At 51.6% G+C, this 23,292-nt stretch overlaps 1 protein-coding gene across 10 annotated transcripts in view; it reads right to left on the bottom strand.

Moving 5' to 3' along the window:
* The window catches only part of MSI2 (musashi RNA binding protein 2), a 239,063-nt gene that overhangs the window by 46,636 nt on the left and 169,135 nt on the right, over positions 1 to 23,292 (bottom strand). For all 10 annotated transcript variants that reach the window (XM_050714799.1, XM_035560906.2, XM_035560912.2 and 7 more), the window contains 2 exons: positions 12,358 to 12,440; positions 5,505 to 5,619 (listed from right to left, as the gene is read on the bottom strand). In XM_050714799.1, the coding sequence (XP_050570756.1) occupies positions 5,505 to 5,619; positions 12,358 to 12,440 (198 nt within the window). The remainder of the gene's footprint in view (positions 1 to 5,504; positions 5,620 to 12,357; positions 12,441 to 23,292) is intronic.

Below are 23,292 nucleotides of genomic sequence, written 5' to 3' on the forward strand. Positions count from 1 at the left end.
TGGCTGAATATCAATATCACATTAACACCATGCCCATGTGGCTGCTTCATCAAGCCAAATTATGGCCATGCTGACCTACCCACCATTTCCATTAGATGCCATTCTCATCCTGCACTGGGTACCGAACAGTTTATTTGCTTCAGTAGCCCTAGTGAATGACCAAACTCTTTCATCATCCCTCGTTGCTAAACCAAAAATCCAGTTTTGCCTGGATTGCCTCCTCTGAAGCGAGACCCTGCTGCCCATGGGAGCGCAAACTGAAACCAACACCCAAAATCACTTTCACAGCACCTTCACCCAGCTCCCTGTCTCTGCTGTCACCGGCAGCGGGCCCTGCACGCCCGCCCCGCAGGCTGGCCGAGCCAGCAGCCCATGCCTGGCCGCCTCGCAGAGCCCTGTCCTGGCCGCAGGATGGATCCTTGCCTGCGCTGGACGCTCCCTGGCCCGTGCGTAGCACTGCTGTACACAAGGTGACGGTGGTGGCTGCGGTATCGCCACGCTGACCACACGATGGTCACGGTCATGCTCCCGCTGGAGGGAACACCCGGTGCTGCCGCCAAGTCCGCTACTGCTGCAGCGTGCGGTCAGTGCTGCCGTACGGGGAAGGTCTCCCGGAGGAAAGCAAAGGCTCTGCTTCCAGGACAAAAATAACTGCAAACAGGTAACACTGACCTTCTTACTTGCAGTTTACCTGAGGGTACCACAACGTTACTAGTGTTAAAGCCCATCATGGTGGACCCCCATTAAAGCCCAAGCATTACAGGCTATTTTACAGAAGGGGAAACTGGGCAGAGTGCCCCCCTTCCTCTATACACATGGCAACCTGTGGCCCTGGGGACTGAGCACCTCGCCAAGCACGCACACAAGGTCACTGGGAAGGCAGGACACCCAAGCCGGACCCTCAGCTCCCTGATGTCCCAGTGCAGCTCTAGAGGGAGAAACAGTTTGTCTCCTCCACAGGAGGAAGTGTCCACAACCACTGAACCACCCTGTGGAAACATCTTTTAATTTTTAAATGTGGTGATCCAGGATGGACAAACCTCATGGTTAGTATACGGACACACTGCGTGATCACTTTGGGGCCTGGGGACTCCTGCTTTTAAAATTAATTCAAGTACTTCAGTCGATGCAAGAAAATTATGAGTTATATTATTATTATTAGTGCGGCTCAGAGTAAGGAACTCCAGGTTGTTTGCAAGGAAAGGTGCTGTCCTCCTGCCAAAGCATCGCCCCACACTACAAGAATGCTCAGGGTCTTGCTTAAAAAAGCCTTGTCTGTGACCTTGACGTAAGCACCCACTGCACCAGGGAACGTAGAATAAAAACCAGCTCCTACAGGCACATGGGGGTGACTGTGTACCAGGGAGCAGCTATGAAGAGAAACAGACCTGCTGTAAAAGTTGCCCCGTTGGTCCAAAAAAAGTCTCCTACTGATCTGTCTCCTACTTCAAGGACAGGAAAAAGCTAAGCCCGAGCTGAGCACAGCTGTGCTAACCGGGGTGAACACCGCACCTGGAGCTGCTGCAGGAGCCCAGCGGCTCCTGGAAGTCCTGCCCGCCTGCTGGGAAGTGTGTGTCCAACACAGGGTTCCCTTTCCTTAATTCTGCCTCAGAGGCGGCTACTGCTCTATTAAAGAGTCTGATGGAAAAAAGGAATGACTTTCTTTGAAGGGCACAAGCTTCTTTTATGCATGAGTTCAACCTACCTCGACTGAACGTGTGCAGTAATGCAGAGCCCCAGTCTGCCTGGTGCAATGATATAAGCAGCCTGGTAGGGATTTTCTGAAATTTGGTGTTCATATCAGACATTATTTCAGCAGTCTCAGGGCAAAAGCTTTATGGGCCGTGCTCTCCTATCTCTGGAGGGGTTTGCAAGTTAAAAAGGGCTCAACTTTAATATTAAACACCTGCAAGCCTAAGATGCCCATCACCAAATGAAACAAGTGCTGTAGGGTCCTACCTCAGATCAAGCATTGCAGTAGCCACCCCCAGAGCCCGGCATCCCTGCCGGGACCCCCACACCAGCAGCTGCCCCGACCCAGCCAGAGCTGCTGAAGGTGGGAGGGAAGGAGAGACGGAGACAACCTGCTATTGATGTTTCCCCTCTTTGTTTTTCTCTTTTCTCTGTTTTTTTTTCAAGTTTTCAGGTATGGACCTGAACAGAGAGCAGAAAGCAGGGGTAACACAGCAGCACCTACGTGGCCCCTGGCGAAGGGGCTCCACGGGTGATGGGTTTGTACCAGGACCAGCTGGCAGGGGTGGGCTTCTGGGCGCTGTGCGAGCTTTCGGGCCCCGGCAGTCCTCACCCAGCTGAAGACGTGCGCTGCCTGCTGGTGCCTGCTCACCACGGAGTGTGTGAGAGCCTGGCCATCCTCCTGCCAGGTGGGCTGCCAGAGAGAAAGAGGTCACGGGAGCTGAAACCATTCCAGCCCGCTCTTTATGCAGAGTGGCTAATTAATGTTCCTGGTCTCCCCCGAGGATGCGCGCTTCCCATCAGCAGACAGAGACTGAGACAGCCCAGGAGCAGTCCTGGCAGAAGGCTCAGCCTGCCTGCACTCTCGCAGTCAAAAAATCCTTTCAGAAGAACACTTTAATTTTGTTCCAATCAACCAAATCATCACAGAAGCGGCTGCCTGTGCACCTTTAGACCCCGGCTGCTGCAGGCTCCTCAGGGAGGCTATGATTAATGAAAAAGACCAACTTCCTTAATAGCTTTGGAGGGAGTCACTCTCCGCTCTTTCCTTTGGGTTGTCTTGTGCATTTGTTCCTTTGATTTCCTCCTCTGCCTGTGAACAGCATCTGGAGAAGGTGACCTTGGACAAGGGCTCCTGGAAAAAGGTATAAAAACCTTTCAAGAGCAGCTCCAATCCGCTCGTTTTCAGTCCGGCCAAACACCTAAAACGAGGAGCGGAGTAAATCTGACACAGGCCTTTTGGGATCTACCCCCGTCAGCACACGACACTGGGTCTTCGCTGTGCGACGGGTTAATTACACCCTCCGCTCCCCTCTGCGGCTGGCAGCGGGCAGGAGGTGTGGGCTCCCCGCTGAGCCTCCTCCTGGTGCTCCCTTACCAGCCTTGAAGCGAACTCCTCCGGGCAGCCTTTGGGAAGGGGCTTGTAATGGCCGACCAGCCAGCCTCCGACTCTTGTGCTGCAATTTTGTTGTTCAGCACTTAATTATTTAACACGGTGCCACCGTAGCAAGCAGGAACTTGGAAGATAAAAAAACCACAGTGCGAGCTGATAATGAAGCATCTGGCCTTCACCATACATCAATCATTAATTCTGAGCAAGCCACTCTGATTTGAAATCTAGCAAGAGCACGCTAAAGGCCGTCCTGCGAGAAGCAACGGAGCAGCACCAGTCTGGATGGCCTGCACCTGTGCAGCGGGAGGTAAACTTGTCAGCAGGCGTCCCACCGCGGCTGTCTGCAGGAGCCGATCTGCTCACCGAGGGCTTCTTTGTTGCTTCTTAAAGCCTGAAGCGATCTTTTTCCACAGAGGCAGCCCCAGCAGCAATTAGTCACGCCGCACCTGAGGGCTTGATCTTCCTTTCAGGTCCCCGGGGCAGGCACCAGCTCCAGGAACTCCTCTCAACTTTTCCTCCTTGCCAGGCTGCGAGGAGCACGGCAGAGACGATGCCGTCCCCGGTCCTTGTGCCCAGCACCCAGCAGCCGGGCTGTGCCGTGCCACCGCGCACCCACCTCCGGGCCGCTGGGCACCGCAGCGCAGAAGCAAGAGAAGCAGAGCAGTACGTGTGCACAGGCACACTGGGAACTCACAGGTAACAAAATCACAGACTGACTAGAACAAGATAAATATTTTAACCATAAAATGTAATTTCCAAACACTTTGGGCGAGGGTGGCGGTGGAATGTGGGAACAGAAGAACAGATGATCGGCTGAAATAACCAAATTACACATCCCCGAAATGGATCGTTCCGGCCACCTGAAGAGAAGTGCTATTAATTCTGAGATACAGCAAACATGGCAGGGAAGTTTTTCCCATGACATCAAGCAGTGCCTGAAGTCAGACATCTCAGCAGAACACAGGAACCAAATCCTCTGCCCTGACGCCCGCTCCAGGAGCCTTTGGGTCCTGCAGGGCCCCAGACCACGCTGCCCGTGGACCCGCTCCGTGGAGCTTGGGAGCTCTGAGCACCAGTTTTCAAGGCTCATTTTCATGCTCAGGATCAACTAGGATTTTTCCTAGATTTTCAAATCTATGATCAACTAAACTTCAGAAAAATTCATCTCGAAAAGCTGAAGAATGTCTTGTTTATGAAGCACTAGATGGACAGGTCTGCAGGGACAGTGGAGTTTCTACTCCTGCCACTGATGGAGAACATGACACTCTTGAGATCAAAACCCACCACCCTCTTTGTGGGCCAGTCCCACGGGGAACTGCCTGGTTCCACTTAAATAAAGCCTGGAAAAATTCCTAAGGGCGCCTTGCCTCTCCCCCCTCAGGCTGAAGACAGCAAGTGCTGGTGCCAGGACCGCGGACACCCGGGGCCCCGCGCCCGCTGCAGCTGACGGGTGCCTTCGGGTGAGCGGCGCTGGGGGGTGACGGGCGAGGAGAACGGCCGCAGGGCTGCAGCTCCGGACAGAGCCCAGAGAGCACCCAGGAAAGGCTGCGGAGCAGGGAGGTGGCTGGGAAGGGTCACTTCTGCCTGGGGACACCACCAGCCTCCCCACCCCTCATGTACACTTCACAGACCCAGCAGATGACAACCGAGGGAAGGTCTGGCAATACGAAGGGAGCAGAAAGTGGAAAATACACGGGTTTTACAAAAAGACACTGGCAATGCATTAGCAGGATTTTGGCTTAGTAAATCTGAGGACAGAATATCAAGAGGTTGGTTGTCAGACTATATAGAAAGAACAACTATCTAGGCAGAAACAAATGAGAACCAATTATAACTAAATAGACCTCGTGCACAAATAGAATTTTGCCATTAAATATCATTTATCCCATTTAATTAGTATTTTCTGGACACAATACACTGGACTAAAATACCGTTCCATCTCCTTGAAACTCGTAATTATTGTTGCGACCTATACTGTTACACATCTCCCTGCTTTCTCCATCTTGCATGCCATTTAAGAACCGGCAAGATTTTCAATTATCTATGCTGAACTGTCAAAGATACCTTTAAAAGAAGGGGAATAATGTGTGACTCAATTCCTCTAAAAAGGGGGAGAGATCATTTTTAGTCAGAATGAACACACTGCATCTTTCATCATTCTATTTTTGTGAGTAAGAGTAAAACAGGCTATTTAAAACATCCATTTAAATGCAAATTTTTATATTCCAGGAAGGGGGGGAGTTAATCATTTACCACAGACAGGATTATTTTCCCCACTCCACCCCTGCTGAAGTTTTAGGCTCGCACTCGCACAAGTGCCGAGATGTGCTCACCCCTATGCCTTACGCGTTCACAAATCAGGGAGACAACACAGGGGAGGCTCGCTCTGGAAGACGTTTGGTGGCTATTGCACACTTACCCAACATTCCCATCCCTAGCATAAAAGCGTCCATGGTATACGGTAATCCACGTGCCCTTCCTCTCGTCCCTGGTGGAAACATCACTTCTTTAGGTTGTGCTTTCTTACATTCTACCTATTGAGCAGAAACATGTACAAATGAGATGCAAATGAATTCCATGTAAATGTCAAATGCAGAACTGATCTACTTAAGGGGGGAGATTTATTTTTAGCATTTTCCTCCCCACACCGCCTCCCCCTCAAAGGTGAACTTTCAGAGTAGTGTAAACGGATTTAAAAGAGCAAACGTGTATGTCTCTTTAAACACATAGCAAACCAACGCCGTAAAGATGACAGAAATGCTGATTGAAGAAGTTGCTGTGGTCCTGAAAGGAAAACCTGCGCTGCGTTTACTCTCAATGACACTTGCGGGCGTGGAATGGATGGAGGAAAGTCTTCAGCACAGCTCTATTACAATCGATAGCAGAAAATGACTCTCGGTGATCATTACAAAAAGCTCCTTTTAAAACAGGAATAAAGAATCGATATTTCTACCCAGCAGAAAATTTCTGTAAACCCTATTAATAAACGATCTGCATTCTTTCACTTCCAGTTACTCCTGCTGCCCTTTGAAGTCACTTAATGCCGCGTTAATCACATCGCCAGCCTCCGCTAACTCCTCTGCGGCCAGACGGAGCCCCGGGACTGGGACCCGCTCTGGGGAAGGGCCCTGAGGGGCCCGGGTGCACCTTCAGGGGCTGCTTCTGTGCCTCCGGATGGGACGGGGAGAAGCGAGCAGATGGCCCAGTGGCCGTGCTGTTGCTGCCTACCGGGGGCTTGCTCCGAGCAGCATCGTGTCCCCGTCACCTCCGGCACTCGTACCAGCAGGCAGAGGCGGGCGGGCGCCCAGGGGCAAGCAGCAACCACAGCAGGCAAGCCCAGGGATGTCGCATAACGTGGCTAAATGCTTCTGTTCCTAATAGCCCTATCAGTGACAGTGTATTCATTGTCTTATGAAAACCAACCGCCTGTTCCTAGGCAACCTGATCAGTGAAAATTTCAGGTTTATACAGATTTCATTTAGGTAACATAAAGGTTAACTAACTGTAATGGGAGTATTTTAAACAAAACCACCTACTCCTCCCCTTTCTGCTGCAAACCTCGTGCAGATCCTATTTACTTTGCTTGCAACACATCCCAATGCTAAAACACTCACATCCCGCCAATGTTGTCAAAACACGCACTTCTTGAAAGCAAACTGCCCGAATCTGGTTAAGTTTGGAGCAATATTCTTCCGGAGTTGTGCCCTGGTACTCTCCTGCTAGCAGATGTCTGTGCCCTTGCAGGAGGCCTCAGGAGCAGCACTGCGCGGGATGGGACATGGAGCGGGATGGCATGTGTGCATGCTGCAGGCACACGATGGGATGGAAAGCCCCGCGGTGCCCCACAGGCTTTCCGTGCCCTGACATTAAGATAAGGAGAGATGGAAAAGGAAGGAAGCAAAACACTCCGCCAGCTAACTCGCTGGCCAGCAGCTCACAGCCTGCGGTGCCGCGGGCACGGCAGGGCAGGGAAGGCAGTGGCGAGGACCCACGGCGGGTCTCAGCCTGTGGGGGTGCCTGCCGCACTGCTTCCATCCACCCCAAAACCTCAGTGCCCCCAGGAGCCTCCCAACCCAAGGGCAGCAACCTGCTGCATGTGACTCCCCATCACTGCCTCCAAGAGCCCAGGGCTCTTCATGTGCTCGAAATGCCGAGCACAAGCACCAGCCTCCCCGATGCCTCACGCGCCAGCAAAGCAGCTCGGCAATATCCTCTGAAACTTTCCTTTGCTTATTTTTAATCAGAGAGATGTTTAACAGGAGTGTGCCAATCTAATTTCTCCAGCCAAATTGCAGCAGGGCGATCGCCAGAAGTGTATCATCTCATTTCTCAGCCATATTCCTCGGGTTCGCCACCACTCAAAATGTCACGGAGGCATTGGTTACACCTCGTAGCTGCTTTCGCTGCAAATATTCAGAATGATAAAAACAATCTAGCCTGGCTCGACGGACAATTAACAGGAAAATGAAGTTTGGATTAGCACCGTTAGAAACAATAACCCAGTAGTTAGCTTTTGCAACCACAAAACAGCCTACTGCTGCTCTCTGAAAGACTAGCTTAATTTATGATTTTCACAGCACACGAGGATATAAAGGGAATGGTAGTGAGCTGCAAAGGAGTTTTAACTTGGATTTAAAGGAAAAGAAAAAGCCACCAGTAGGAAAGAGAAATAATTCCTAAGCCTTGTAAACGAATACGCCCCATACGGAGGGCAGAAATATTTGCCATTATCCAGCAGAGACGTCTCCTCTCCGGGCCGTGTGATGTGCGGGTACAGAACCGTGAGCACACTCAGTGTGCAGAGGCAGCAGGGCCTGACGTGCTCACGGAAGCTGCCCGAGCCCCATCCCACTGGCAAACGGGGACAGTGAAGCAGGAGGTGAGGGGCCAGGCTGCTCGGGACAGGGACGGCTGTCACCACTCGCAGCAATGGTGACCACAGTGCAAAACCCCAGGGGACCACGGGGCAGGCTGTTCCAGCGGGACCCGCAGTTGGGCTTCCGCATGGGGAGAGCATCTGATGGGAAGGCGGCTCAGCTCCGTACCGCGTCGCCCCCAGGAGCCTGCCTGATGCGGGCACGTTATGCGTAAACCTGGATCCTACACTCACTTCCAGTTCAGCATTTCTGCACTCCTTAATCATTGCCAGATTTTCTTCCACCTCCCCTGCACGAAAGATGTGCTTTAGTTTCAGCAGCCTAACAAAGAAAGTTTTAACTCTAAATCGAGAAAAAAAAAAAAAGGACAGGGAAACTAAAATTTGCTATTTTTGTTTGGTCTAGTTTGGAGAATTAACATTACAGTGGGGTGCTCCTGGGTCAAGACAAGCAGTCAAAGCCACTAGAACCCAGGACGGCTGAGATGGGGAGTGAAAAGCCTCTTATACCCAGAGCAACAGAACAGGCTGTCAGCTCGCAGCACCAGGATGTTTCAAAAAATATGGCTAACAGCTTTCCAGGGAAACCAGAGCTATTTTGAGGAGAGCAGAGTGCTCCCATATTCACAATGCACAAAAAATCTATTTTACCGCCCAAAGACAAGGCAACTTTGTCTTGCCAGCAAAGTGCACTTCACAGTTAGTTGAGATCGGATTACCTCAGGGACCCGCTGCCACTCATGCCATGGCAAGCCAAACTCTCTCTCCTCTAACAGCAACCTCTGTTCACCAACAATGCTGCAAAGGTAGCACTACACCAGAAGCAGAAGAAAGGTTTTTAAGCACATTTAAAAACAGCATTACATCACTGACCAAGGTGGGATGGGCACACTGGGCTCAGAAGTTGCTTGGCACATCCTCAGGCTGTAGGAGATGCTGGAGAAGCGCAGTCTGAAAGTTTCTTGCAATTTTCTTGTCCCCCAAAAGCCCCCGATAGCCCCCAGCACCAGGCAGCTCCCCGCTGTCCTGCGCAGGCTGCTGAACCTGGCCATGCCAGGGGAACGTGACAAGGGCAGCGTCACCACACGTCTCACCAGCTACGTCACTCACAGGCACATCCGAGACCGACGTTAGAGGAATGCATCCAGGCTGCAGGCGGCCTGCAGTGTCCTTCAGCTGACAGGAAGGGTTTCCAACGCTGCTGCACCTTGCCGGCTTCGGGCTTCTCCTGAGCATCGTGATCGCCAGCAACCCCCTGCAGAGCCGTCCCGCACGGGCCCTGCCTCCCTCGCGGCAGCACGGCCATCGCCACGACCCTCATCCTCCTTGCATGACCTGACAGCAGTGCCACAACCAGCAGCACGTCAGGCTCCAGCTCCAGGAGCAGGGAAAGCAGCCCTGCAGCAGGACACGAGGAGCAGCAGCGCAGCCCCGTGACGGCCGACAAGCACGGCCCGGAGCCGGGCTCTGTGCGTGGTGGCAGCTCCCTGGGGCAAGTCCTGCAGACTTGTACAGTGGGAGACCCCAGCTCCAGGGAGCTTGCTGGCATCGCAGCGGAGTCCTGCTCCCTGCCTCCTGCACGTGGGCACGGCTCGGCCTCTCCGGGAACGGGGTGCCTCGGACCTTGCATGAAGACCCAAAGGCAGAGGTGCATGATGCACACCACACCTACAGCCCCAGCACGCAGTGAAGGCTGCCAGTGCTGGGAGAAGCCCGAGCAGTGCTGATACACTAAAACAAACCACAAACAAACCAGGCCACTGAATCCACCAGGCAGAAGAAAGAAAGCTACAGGTGCCTGGCAATGCGAGCCTGTTTTTGAACAGCTGACCGGAGGTGGCGACTTGCAGCACAGCAGGGGCAGCCCAGCTCCCCGCACGTGTCACCCTGTACCTAGGATGTGAACAACTTTATCGCAGCCAAATCGCAAAGAAAATCAATGACTCCATCACATTTCTTTTCTGGCTACTTTTGCACCCCCCTAGAAAACCATTTTTTGGGGGCAAAACAGCCTGCTTGTGCAAGAAGAACAATATTCTGGGGACATTTTGCTTTGGTTATTTATTCTGCCCCCCTCCCCTCGGAGTTTGGAGAGAATCCGTGGCCTCCCACGTAAATTCCAGGTTTCATTTATTAAACACCTCGCTGGCATTTTCTTTTCACTTGCACACTGCTCGTTTAATATTACACTTGACATTCTAAGCTTTATGGATGGCAACAGAAGCAGAATGGAAGGGCTAAAAATAGCCTGCACGGAAAGGGAGGCTGCAAATGGGCTCAGGAACAGCAGCCACCCGCTGCCCCTGCTCGGGGGCGATGACAGTGAGTGCAGTGCACGGTGCCCGCACACCTTGGGACCGGGATGGCCAGCACCTGCTCCCCGTGCAGCACAGCACTCGGGGGGGACATGTTAAAAACAAAGCAGGAGTGGTCAGTCCCCAAGGGGGCCGCAGGAAGTGTGTCCCTGTCCAGCCCTGATCCGCGTGTCACTGCCGGCCATCTGCACCAGCTCGCTGTCACACATGCATGCACGGGCTCTCCCGCTCCTGCCTGGGCTTGGTAATTAATCTGCAGACACATCAGCAACACGATGAGTCAGTCCCAAGACAGGATCATGTCTCATCTCCTCCCTCGTGGGCCGCTTTTAAAATTAGTGCTGTAGAAGAAGTGACAAGGAGAGCATGCTCGAAGCACCATGGCACGTGGATCACGCACCAAGCAGGCACAGAGTGCTGGGAAGAATGTACTTTAATTATCCGCGACAACAAAACACCAACAGCCTACACTGCTTCTTTTGCTCCTTGTGACGTTCCTCAAGTGTTTTCGCCCTGTCCCATCCTGCAGGCTGCCGGCGCTGCTGTTCCCTTACCACGCAGCCTCTCAGCGGAGAAGAAACCCTCCAGCAGCAATCCCAGCTCTGCCCGAGCAGGGGCATGCCAGCAGCAAACAGTGCAGGATTTTAACAACACAGCAAAGCCCAACCTGAGATTCGTGGCAAAGGAAGGGAAGCAGCCCTGGACCTTCCACTCACTCGTGCCTCCAGGTACCCGTCCCGCGGGCACACGGCTTCAGCTGGAAGCTGCACGTGCCGTGCTCCTGCGGGGAACCTGTCTGGGTGGCCGCACACACGTCTCCCCCTCCCCACAGGAGGCATCCAGCGCCGTGCTCTGCCCTGCTGTGTGCTCCTTGGGGCTGGGGCTCGGCATCACGCTGCTGCTCTGCCTCCCAGCACCTCACCAGGCGACCTGGGCCGCGACCTGGTTTGCACCAGGTGAAGGCTGAGTCGTGCTCCAAAGGGAAACGTCTTGTGTGAAGGAAGTACATCCATGGAGCGTTACACTACAGGTACCCACCCTCGAATTAAGCAGCAGGAGAGTCACGGAGCACAGCACTGTAGTTCTGCCTTCCCAGCTGACAAGTCTTACCTAAATTTACATTTAAAGTGTTTCTGATTTGTGGCTGGGTCTGTTGTTCCTGGGCTGGGGTGGGGGCGTTTGGTGTTACTTCTTGTTTTGTTTTAAGGCAGATTAATCAGCATTTAGTGACTAGACGGGAATGAAACCTCCCCCACAGCCCACATTTATCTCACGCGATGCAGCACTGGTGGCAGGAGGAAACTCCCGAAGGAGCGCTGGCAGCCAGGGATGCGGGGAGAGCAGTAAAAGGCCAGGCCGGGCCGGAGGCAAAGCCCACGGCACGCATCGGGGCTGGAGCAGGGGGCTGGCATAGGGCACGGCAGGTTGCCCCGGCCCTGCCTCAGTACCTCACCACCACAGTCGCCAAAGGGGTTGTTACTTTTATTTCCGATGCATATTGCAGTCAGGAACAATATGAGGAATATTATTTCAGTGCCCTGGGAAAAATTAGCAAGTCAAATATTGAATCAGGCCTCCAGCATATGCCAAGGAGATTGCTTTGATCTTATCCGCACTAAAAGCTCTATTATTGAATTTAAAGTCTGTGAACACATATCAGACCAATATACAATGCATATCTGAATACACATTTGAGAAGCAAAGGATGTTTTGACAAAGGGAAAAAGAATATTTTAGCCAAAAATATCAAAGTTTTTGCATCGATTGAAATACAAATGCCCTTTTTCATCTGGCTCAGTGGCTTTACTGACAGGGCAACCCGCAACCTGGGACTCGATGTCATTTAGGAAAAACTTCACGAGGGGCCTGGCTGCTGGGCTGGGCCTGGCTGGGGAACGCCAGTGCTCGATGGCAGGGCCACAGCAGCCGCAGCACCAGAGCAAGGCTCCGCACCCCGACCCCGCAGCACTGCGCGCCTGGGACACCGCAACCGGCTCCTGGGATGGCACGGCCCTGGGCACGTCTGTGACCGCTGGGGAGACCTCGCTGGCACCAACCCGCGCGTCAGAAAGAGCACTTACCATTTTATTATTGATTTCGTGGAAGTGAATTTCACAGACTTTTTCCACCACGTCTTCATTTTCAAAAGTAACGAACCCAAATCCTGTTCAATAAAGGAATAAAAAGGGGAGGAGGAAAGGAAAATGTTAGTGAAGTCAAAGAGCTTTCATTCTAATAAAGCATTACTTGGCCTTTTGGATTTCGGAAAACTTTCACAGAAATACGCACATGTAAATATACCTGCTTTCTACAGGGCTGTTGCCGAGCTCATTACAGACTAATGGAGGGAAGGAGCATCATCTCAGAGAAAATTAATACGGTTCTGTTACAGCTCTTCCATAGGACTTAATGGAGAATTAAAACCTCCTTATGGATTTTTTGATCCATCCTGAAGAATTTAATGGATAGTTACACCCTGGTTACAAGATGGCTCAGAAACTACAATAAGGCTATATTTTCTTTTACACCTTATGGTTTTTAAGAGCAACCTCTACAAAACCCAATTATATGTCTACGGCACCATATTGATTTTATCTCCTGTTTAATTCCATGGGACTTCTCCATTAGGGCTGACTCTTTACATGACCAAAAAAAATAAAAACCCATGAGGACAGAAGATGATTCCTCAGTTACCCCTCGCTGCCCCGGCGATGAGGCAACCACTAAGGGTTGCACAGGCACGTGGCAGAGCTTTGTGCTTGGGCCGGCCAAGTGCCGGAGGTGCTCATTTATCCCCTTCTTCCTGAATGACTTCCTCTACTGCCTCATCAGGACATCCTGAGGCCGCTAAAAAGCCGCTACGTTTGAGGCCTCTGATCTAATCACTCCTCTCCTCTGCGCTGCTGCTTCAAAGGAGCTGTGGATTTGGGCTGGTTTAAGGTTGTTTGATGCCTGCTGCCCGCCTGTAGCTGTACACGGTTTGCTCTGCTGGCTCCACACAGCTGCAGATATGCTGCACGGAGAAATCTGGCAGCCCACCACAGCTCTACGCATTAATTCACCCTGCTCATTTCTTTTTTTAAGAAAAAAAAATCAAGCTAACAGAAAAATCTAATGTGCTACATTTCTGGCAATGACTTGATGAATAAACATCACCAGTGATTAACCTAATGAAACCTTACAAATGTACCAATAGAATGAGCTTCACCCCCTTACCCGTCCCGGGAGCGGTGCTGGCCCCGCGTGTCAGCAGAGCAGCATCGCACCGTGCCACCACCAGCGGAGCCGGGTGCCACCAGCATCCCCGGGTGCCACCAGCATCCCCGTCACACCATGGTCCGGGTCAGGGACGACCGCAGACCTCGTGCCTGTCCCCACTGCGAGCTAGGCCACCTCGTGCCACCAGCCCCAGCCCCAGCTGCTCGAGAACACAGCGATGGCACCTCATCCCAAACCCGTGCCACAGTGCCGCAGGGTGTGCTCCTGGCCCTGTGTGAAGCCATGAGGCCGAGTCTCTGGACCCTCTCCTTGGGGGGAAAAAAACACTAGAAATGGTGTGTAGCTCTCCCCCGAGGTGTACCACGTTGTCTACTGGTGCAACCCGGCTCTCACAGCTCTGCACTACTTTGCTTTGTGCTGCATGTAGCAGCTCTAAGCGTTTTACTTGACCTAGGTCTTTTATTTGCCTTCCAAGTTACTCCATTTAAATCCACCTTAAACAGAGCTGCAGTCAGAACTGGAATTTTTGTGGTTAACTGGCTAAGCACAGCACCCCAGGCAGCCGGGCAGCACCTTGTGCTGGCAGGGACTGGGGCTGCGGGCGGCGTGGCCGGATCTGGCTCTGCCCAGCACAGCGAGCGTCCAGCCGGGCCCGCACGTCGTTAGCAGCCTCAGCACCACAAGCATCTTCACCATTAGTAACTCATTAGCGAATTCTGCACTTGAGGATTTCTCCTTCGTCTTCTGTCAGGTCTCGCTGCCAGAATGGAGCCGGGAAGGGGAATTTAGAGGAGATTAGCACTAATATGCAGAGCACCGCCAGAAAGCCCACTGCGGGCATTAGGCGCTCGGACCAGGAAAGAAGTTTCCCATCCTCATCCCACTCCATCTGGCTTAAACACAGGTTTATCAAGAAATTATTTCTCTGATTATATCAGATAGCCTCTCAGCTTTCTTTATTTACAGATTTTATAACAAGAATAAAATAACAGTCCATAGGTGTCAACACTCATTTGCAGGGTTTTAAACATCTATGCCACTCACACAGGCAAGTAAAAAACAGACTTGAGAGGGTCTGTAAGAAAACCCAGCGTTATCTTTCGTTTGTTCCTCTCTGGACAAGCACAGGAGTAGTGAAAAACACTGATCACCTCTCAGTGCCGCGGTGTGGCTGTGCAATCCCTGCACTTGCTGGACGGGGAAGTAACCAGAGGATTTTAATCTGCACATATACAGGCACTTAAATCCATAGGATGCTGTTCAAGAGATCCTACTGCTCCTTAACTGAGCAACCCCCAAGAGATCATATACCCCAGAGCTAAAAACTTCATAAAACTGACTGGTAATGGGACCTTCTTTGTTTCACTTTTTAAATATTAGATTACAACTTTCAGTAATTGCACATATAAAAAATATTACTGTATGCATGCCTTATTAGTTAGTGTAATGAATACATGCTCATTTTTAAATTACCAAAACTCTTAGAAACCTTCCTGGACTAAATAGACAATTATTTCTTATGAGAGGTACTAGGAGTCAACAAAAAATGGTCCTTGGAAAGTGTATGAAAAAGATTAACACAAAACAAAGAAGGCTGTTTAAAATGGTGACATAAATAGGATTCCGGTTGTCAAGGAGCACACATTTTAAAATGAAATTATACTGCATCCTTCTGAATGAAGCTATTATTGGAAGCTAACAAGCTCTATTTAAGAGATAAGCATTTAACAGAGTCAAACGGTTTGGTTTTTTTATTCAAATGAATAAAACTGAATATTCATTTGAATAATCTTTTCTGTAAAAGAAAAGACAAAGAAGAGGGGGAAAAAAATAAAATACGAGGCAAACTGATGCCCCCAAATGAGAGGCACCAAGCCAAGAGTGAGCACTAAAGGAAGCTGAGACATGTATTCATGACCTTCAGGTGAAAAAACCCTCCTTTAGCATCTGCTCAAAAAAAAAGGAGTCATTTCACTCTATTCAAACGCCAGTTACTGGGCGCTGCCAGGATGCGGATCTGCCGGGGAGCCGGCTACTGCAAGCAAGCCTCGAGCGAAGAGCAGGCGCGGGTCGGATCCTGCCTGCGTGCAGAGCTCCTGCTGCCCACAGAAGCGAAGCTGGGCAGGGAGGGGGCTGCCCAACTGGTCATTTTCACAGGGAAACGGGTACAAGCGTGTGGTGCACAGGGGAGGGCAAAACCTGGGGGAATACGTCTTAGTGCAAAGCGAGACAGTCACAAGCATCCACACAGCCCTGTTCCCCTGCAAACTTTTCCAATGTGCCTGCCAACACCAGCCCAGAGGGTTCATGTCCAACCACGTGGGACATGTCCCCAGCATGCCTTCACTACTCCAAAAACCCTCTTTGGTCCAGAGTCTTGTTCAGCCCGGGAAGATGCCCAGGTCCGTGGGTGGGAGGCTCTGGGCAGAGAAGCCCTGCTGCAGCACTTCCTGCCACAGCACTCCAGAAATGAGAGAAACACTGCTCAGAGAAAGTGACTGAAACCATAAAAAGATTAAAGCAACTTAAAAAAATCAGTAGGAGCCATAAATAATATTAAGAAGCAGTATTGAAGATACCAAATGTCAGTGCTCCTATGTTCTGCATTTTGTTTTTTTTTCACACTCGAATCAACTATATTTCACACCTTTGTCGTCACTTGAGAAGTTTTATGTCAACCTCAGTAAAATATAGCTGAGATGACGACACTATTGCTATGAAATATATCTACTTTCTCTTGCTAGTTGGCAGCAGCTTTTCCACAGCCAGGCTTTTATCTGGTGTACAGCAATATATATTGCAGCTGCGTTTGTACATACCGAGGACGTCACCCAGCAGCAGAATTGCGCGAAAGCAGCTTACCGTGTGAAAGGTCTTGCTCTTTCAAGCCTGCACGTACGTTAAAGCGAGCAAAACAAGGTGATCGCATCCTGCGCCAAAAAGGTTAAACCCAGGCTAATGCTGGGGTTGGCCCCAGAGGCTGTGACGGACAGACTGAGACCCTGGCCTCAACAGCGTGCCCTGCCCTGGTCTGGGGGCTACCACCCCCAGCAGCCACCCAACCCAACCCAACCCAAGCTCCATCACCACCCATCACCGACTGCCAGCCCAGTGCCTTTCCCCGAGGATACGCAGGGTGAAGAGAAGAGGTGCACGGACACCTCTGCTTCACGAAGAGACGACTCAGCCACAGAGACCGGTGCTCTGGTGGACGACCACACTGCAGTGAGCACTGGAGGAGCCTGTTCCAATTCCCAGGCTGTCTCAGGGTCACCCCACAATGTGGAGGTCACTTCATCTCATCTGCATCTGCAGGGCTCCCTTTCACCCAAGTTGGGTCTGTATTGTCTCGTCAGACTGCGCGGTCTTCGCAGCTGGGACTGCCTCTGACTATATTTATAGCATGCCAAAGTATGAGATAGCTCCTTAAAGGGTTCTGGGAAATAAGTAATCACCAAGGCTCTTTTGTGCCTACACAATAATCCGCAAAACCAAGGGAAGTAGACAAGAGCAAGGAGAGGAGAAGGGAAGAGATTTACATGGTTCACATCATACCAATAAGCGATGCTTAAATCTTACTCCTGCTGCTAGGCAAGAATAACCTGGCAGCCGCCTGCTGGCGCGCTCATTACCGCGGGACCAGGCTCCTCTATCGCTCGCAGGACGCTGCCGCGGCCACGTCCTTCTCCAGGCCCCCGGCACCCGGCACGATGTGAGCACAGCACGGCCCCGGCCCCGGGGCTTGCAGCGGCTGTGCTGAGGGATGTGGATCCCCCGACAGCCCTGCAGAAGCACAGCACCATAATGAGGAAATATTAGTTCAGGCAGCATTCCCCTTTTGTGTACCTCAGTACCTGATCTTCTCGTTTGTTTCCTTTATGCCTCTCCTTTTCTCCCCTTATTTAAGTGACCTAAGCTTCGAAGCACAGAAACGTCCGGGCCTGCTGAGGCATTATTTATGCACCTGCTTTCTTGTTTATACCAATAGTTTTGGCAGCTGGTCCCGTAAACTGTAATAAAATGCTTTTCAAAAAGAAAAAGGGAAAAAAAAAAAAAAAGAAATGTGACCAGACAAGCCAGGCATAATAATATTAAAGCCCATGTCAATTAATTTTTCCTCCTCTTGATAAACGAGCCCCATTCCATCCATTAATAATGAGGGAAGAAACAAGAAAAGTTGACACTAGTTTAATTTATTTTCTCAACTTGCCTGGTCATATTTCTCCCTGTTGCAAAGCTTTCTGGTGCTGCTGGGAATTGCAAGTGGCTCCCACACAGTCGATGCATAGATTGGTGTGAATCAATACAGTTCTGCTTTATTCACACATCCCTTGTAATCAGAAGGGAAAAAGTTACTTAGTAAGCTATCTCGCACCCGGCTGCCAGGCCGCCTCATAATAATAACGAACCTGCACGGGAGGGGAGGGGGGCCGGGGAACCCAGGCTGCTAATCACTGCCACCAGAGCCCGTGTTTACAGACAGGCAGAGCAAAGTGAGCAGAGAGGCCGGGACTTTTTAATTGCTCAGACAGTGAAGCAGGGATGGTTCCAGCTTCGTGCTGTCTAGAAGGCAATTCGCAGCCTGGATCAGGGCCCTCCAGGGACAGCCGCTCCTCTGCTCCAAGAGCCAGAACCCAGCCGTCAGGACTCCCAAAACTCAGCCCCAACTTCGCCACCTTCCTACTTTGTGTCCCTGGACAAGTCGCTGGACTCTTCCTTGTGTTCCAGGTCCCATGTAGCTTCACCTCTGCTTCCTAGTCCCTTCCAGGACGCCTCCATCCGCCATACTGCAGCTCAGCTCGTCACAGCTCAGAGCTGTCAGACAAGAGCTGTCAGTTCTGAGTTGCGGTTCCTTCTTAGCCCTGCTTCCTGCGCTGCATGCACGAAAAGGGGGTTTCTGCTTCCTAGGAAGCAAGTGCCCATGTCCACAGAGCACAACCACGGCACACCTCTCTCCTCTCACCTCCTGCTCTCCAGGGAGCCACCGCCAGAGCCGAGGCACCGCGCGGAGGCAGCCCGGCTCCCCGCAGAACAAGGCCTCACCCCAGCATCCCAGGCCCGCACCGGGCAGGGGTGTACCAGGAGCCAGGAGGGGAAAGAGAAGGTTAACGCCTGCCATCCAGGGCCGCGGCATCAGCCTCATTTAACTGTGAAGTGTGCTCTCTGGCAGTGCTTCTGTGAATGACGCTCATCAAGACAGATGATTAGCCTGCACACCCAGCCGCTGCTGATGTGCATCTCGGGGCGGGTGCAGGAAATAGCCAGGTTCTCCCGGCAGACACAGGCAGGTATTACTGCTGCTTAAAGTGTCAATATATACTCCATGACATGAGAGTAAATTCTCAAAATTAAATCAGCAGACAACCGCCTTAGATCAAAACCTCCACGCAAGGTGCTACCGTTTCAATACCGGCGCGGCAGGAGAGCGAAGAGCTGAGGTCAGCCGCGCAGCTGGATAAAGGGCACCAGCAAGATACTCCTCTGCTTTTGTTCTGGGAAGCTGCAGCGCTCAGGTTCCTCGCTGTCCTCCCACGGCTGCGTGGCATTTGCAAAGGGAGCATCGTTCAAAAAAATAAAAAAGGAAAAAAGGGAAAAAAAAAAAAAGAGGGCATCTTAGAACGAGAAGCCACTGCACCACATAGCAGCCTGCCTGTTTGAACAGGCAAAAATCCACCCACACGATTTTGGCAGTGATCATCCCTGAAAGAAGGAAGGAAGAAGGGCAGACAGAGGGATTTGTCCCGCTCTCCAGCACCCTGCTCTGACCCACGAAGCCCAAGCAGGGCAGCAGGAGATGGGGGGCGGCAGGAGGGATCCGGGGGGGACCCAGGCTGGTGCCTCAGGGCTGGCTGCGGGCAGGGAACCCCCCTTCCCTTACAGACCGCGCTAATGCGAGCAGTACCTGAACTTCTCGTAATAAATTTTTCATAACAACAAATCTTCATTAAAATTTTATTCTATTAACATTCTGAAATCAAACCAAAGTGCTGAGTACATAATGACTAAAATGCACACTACACAGCAACTTACTAAATGCCAGCTTTATCATATTGTTAATTAACAGAAACCATTAATGCATTCACAGATCATTTAGAAGCATTAACGGTGACCTAAGAAAAACTGCATGTACGTGTGATACACTTATGTCTGTATTTTTTGCATCTGAATTTCCTACACAGGAGGCCCCAAAGTTTGCTCCCGATTCAGCTTCTCTGTGCTGGAGACACCGTGCCTCAATGGTCGGGTTGAGAACTAGCTCAGGCTCGAGAATTAATGCACCAGGCTGGAACAGGAGCTACTGAAGGAGGAAGCAATCCCAGGCAACGTTTGCTTTTTTGCCTGTATATAACTCCAGCTCCTCAGCAGCATCCTGGAGCAGACCCACTCCTGCTCATCACAGCTCCTCACTGCTCCTTTCGTTCCAGGTAAGGATTTTCCAGCTCTCTCACAAGCTGGTGGTACACAAAAACGATGGGAGCGCAGCCGGGCAGGGGAAGCGTGATATAAACTAATGGATTTCTTTTTGCTATCAAAGAAGAAAACCCCGAATACTTGTAAAATCCAATTAATCTGTCTACCGCCAGAACGCCAACCTCGTGCTTCAAGTGAACGCTTGTGCCTGTTCCTCAGCCACAGCACCCAGAGCCAGTGACAAACCTGGCGGACTATAATGCAGTTTTCCACCACGGAAGGGAGCAGCGGGGAGGGCAGCAGGAAAGGCTGCGAGGCCATGGCTGCCCCGGCGCCGCTGCCCAGGCCGAGCTCCCCACCGACAGCAGCAGCCACTGCCCACTGCCTGCCAATTTCATCTGCCTGCCTACGGGCGTCAAATACTCTCTGCCTGTCAATTCTTCCACAGTTTATTACCAAATTTCTAAAATATTACATTTTTTATTATATCCAAATTCACTTTATTGCATTTGACAATACAGATAATCACATACCATATGCTCTAATGTTTTGAAACCAATGCATGTTGACAGCAGTTTTTATTCATGATGCATAATTCTATCTGGGGCTAACAAAGGCGATGTAGCACCGAGCCTGGCATTGAGGTTTTGTTGTTGGGGGGATTTCTTTTTTCCATTTCCTTTTCTTCATTTTAACAACACATTTACATTACTGAGAGAAAAGATGTTTTGCTTTTGGTTGAATAGGAAATTGGCTGAAAAGATGGGCTTATCAAAGAGATGTCCTCAAAATATTAATAACTGGTGGGGGTTGGTTATTACAATTACTTGCATTTGAAGCTTGTTGCTAATGGGGTTGGGGAAGCATGACAGCTCATCTCTGAGCGAGGACAGGGCTGCTGTGGTATGGCAGGTCCCAGGCTGGTGCCTCTGCTCCCACACAGCTGCTGCTGCTCATCTATCAGCCCTGCTCAGGAGAGGGTGGGAAGGTACACGCACAGCTCAGGTGTGCTCACTTTCTACCGCTCCTGCGAGGTGCTCAGGTACCCCGTCATGCAGGGAGAGGAGCAGGAAGAAGGAAGCACCAGGGGAAACTTCCCCGGTGCTGCCTGCATGGCTCCATGTCCCCAGCACCCGGATTAGGGGCTGTGCCAGGGCTGGCGGTGAGCAGCGCTGTGGCTGCCCTGCCTCCCGCCAAGCCACGATGTGGCTTCGAAAATGGCTCCATCCTTTAATCCCCTGCCCTCGCCAAGCAGCCTGTACACACAGAAGGGTTCAGCTGAGACGTTCCTTAAACAGCTGGGACTGGCTCTGATGTGCTAACCCAGGGGATTCACCAGGGCAGGGACAAGAAGCGAGCCGCAGCCGAGGTGGAGCAGCAGCTCCTGTCACACCGCAGCACGAAGAGGTGGCACAAGTCCTGCCTGCAGCTCTGCTCCCCAGCAGACCACTACAGACCACGCACAAGTGGTGGCCTCCTTGGTGCTGAGGAGCCCTGGAGCTGTCAAGGGCAGCGAGCTCACTGCAGAAAGCAGCGGCGTTTCCTCCGCGCTCGAGCGCTGAGCACCACCATCGGCCAGCCCAAAACGCCACTGCGTCCACACCTACAGGCACGAAGTAACAGCTGTCCTCAGACACTCTATCTATGCTGGCACAAAAACTGCTTCCATTTAAAGCAACTTTGCTACTGAGACAGAAAGCAGCCATGTGCACACGTTGGGCACACGTGTATTCGTCCCTGAAGAGCAGAGGCAGACGCTGCTTCCCCTGCCTCGTCCCGCTGCACTGACACGCTGCACGACGCGGAGCAGTGTTACGGGCAGCAGCCTCCCACGGTGCTCAGCCGTTACAAATGAGTGACATGGCAATATCATACCCGATTAACTCTTTTCAAGGTAAAAAGACCTAAAATCACTTGAAGATAGCAGGCACCAAGAGCAGAGCTGAAATGCAGCCGCATCAAGCACAGGAGCTGCCCACTGCGCTCACCGGCAGCCGCCAATGACAACTTTTTGAAGCCTCTCGCCCCCCTGGTCTCCACAGTGTCTCGTGGCAATAAGCTCCACAGTTTACCTGTGTCTTATACGAGAAAAAGATGCCCTTGAGCTTGTGCCAAACTTGTGGCCTGGTAATTCTGCTTGGTGTCCTTAGCTCATGTGCACTGAGAAAGGACGATCCATCCCATATGCCTTTCTCACGCCATTCATGACTCACACAGTTCTATCACAAAAATCGTGTTTATGAAGTGCTCTGAAAAGGAACAACAGAAGCACAAAGTACGATTAACAGGAAGCAATAAGCTCTTACAATCTTTTTGTTAGAGAACCACAGTTAGGCTCGAACACCAGCCCAGCACCGTACAAAACCCCTGTTTGACTCCAAGGCGGACGTCAAGCAAAGAGCATTTCCCGCACACCTGCATTTCTACACGTGCTCACACCTCTGCGGCCTCCGTTCCTATCATTTCTTTCTTCTCTTCCTTGAATCGATGCTGAGGAAGAGCACGAGCTGCAAGCAACAGGCTAGGACAGTCACTCATCCCCTTCCCTGCCCGCACACATCCCCGCCTCCGCGAGCAGCCACCGAGAGCAAACGCTCAGCTCCTCGTTAGGCTGCTCAACAGCTGCCCAGGCAAACCCCAACTCCCAACCACAGCGCTCAGGCGATGGATTCAACAACTTGAAAGATGGCAATGCTGTGCAAACCAAACAGGATGCTATGTCTAAATTAAGCTGTAATGACCTGCTCTGAGGTCTTTATTAGTCAGGTAATGATCATTTAAGAGGAGGTTACTATCTTGAGCCAAGGGCACCTAATACCATTACTGAACTTGTTAAAACCTGCCAAGCAAGTCATTATTTCTAACATTATTTCTTTTTCTCTTAACACAGCTTTCTACCTTTATCCTTGTGGTGCTTGGCTGTAAATCACAGGCGGCGGCGATCGCGCAGCCACCTCCTTCCCGAGGAGGCTGAATTCAGCTCCTGCTGGCCACAAGCAGGCTGAACACGAGACAAACAGCCCACAAGGGTAACGGGCATGCCTTGAGAAACCCCAGCCGACTTCAGAAAGCCCACGGGGACACATGGCTGCACAGAGCCAACAATTCACTGAATGCTTTCCAGAGCCAAGGGCTATCCGGTAGCAAGGCTGCAGCGAGGCCGGGGCAGACCTGCTCGTGATTTTGACAAGGAGAAGGTTTCACCCTACAGGGAGAAGAAGGGGCTGAGATGGCTCCACCGGGGACTGCCCGATCCCAAACCCGCAGGAGAGCCTGGGGGAAGGCACATGGGCAGGACAGAGGCAAATGGGAGAGCTGAGACCTCACAGCCTGCCACAGGAGGACTGGGGATGAGAAAGGACGAATGGCTCGAGGTGAGCTGGCAG

This window comes from Cygnus atratus, chromosome 20, assembly GCF_013377495.2.
Source record: "Cygnus atratus isolate AKBS03 ecotype Queensland, Australia chromosome 20, CAtr_DNAZoo_HiC_assembly, whole genome shotgun sequence".
NCBI classification, from domain to species: domain Eukaryota; kingdom Metazoa; phylum Chordata; class Aves; order Anseriformes; family Anatidae; genus Cygnus; species Cygnus atratus.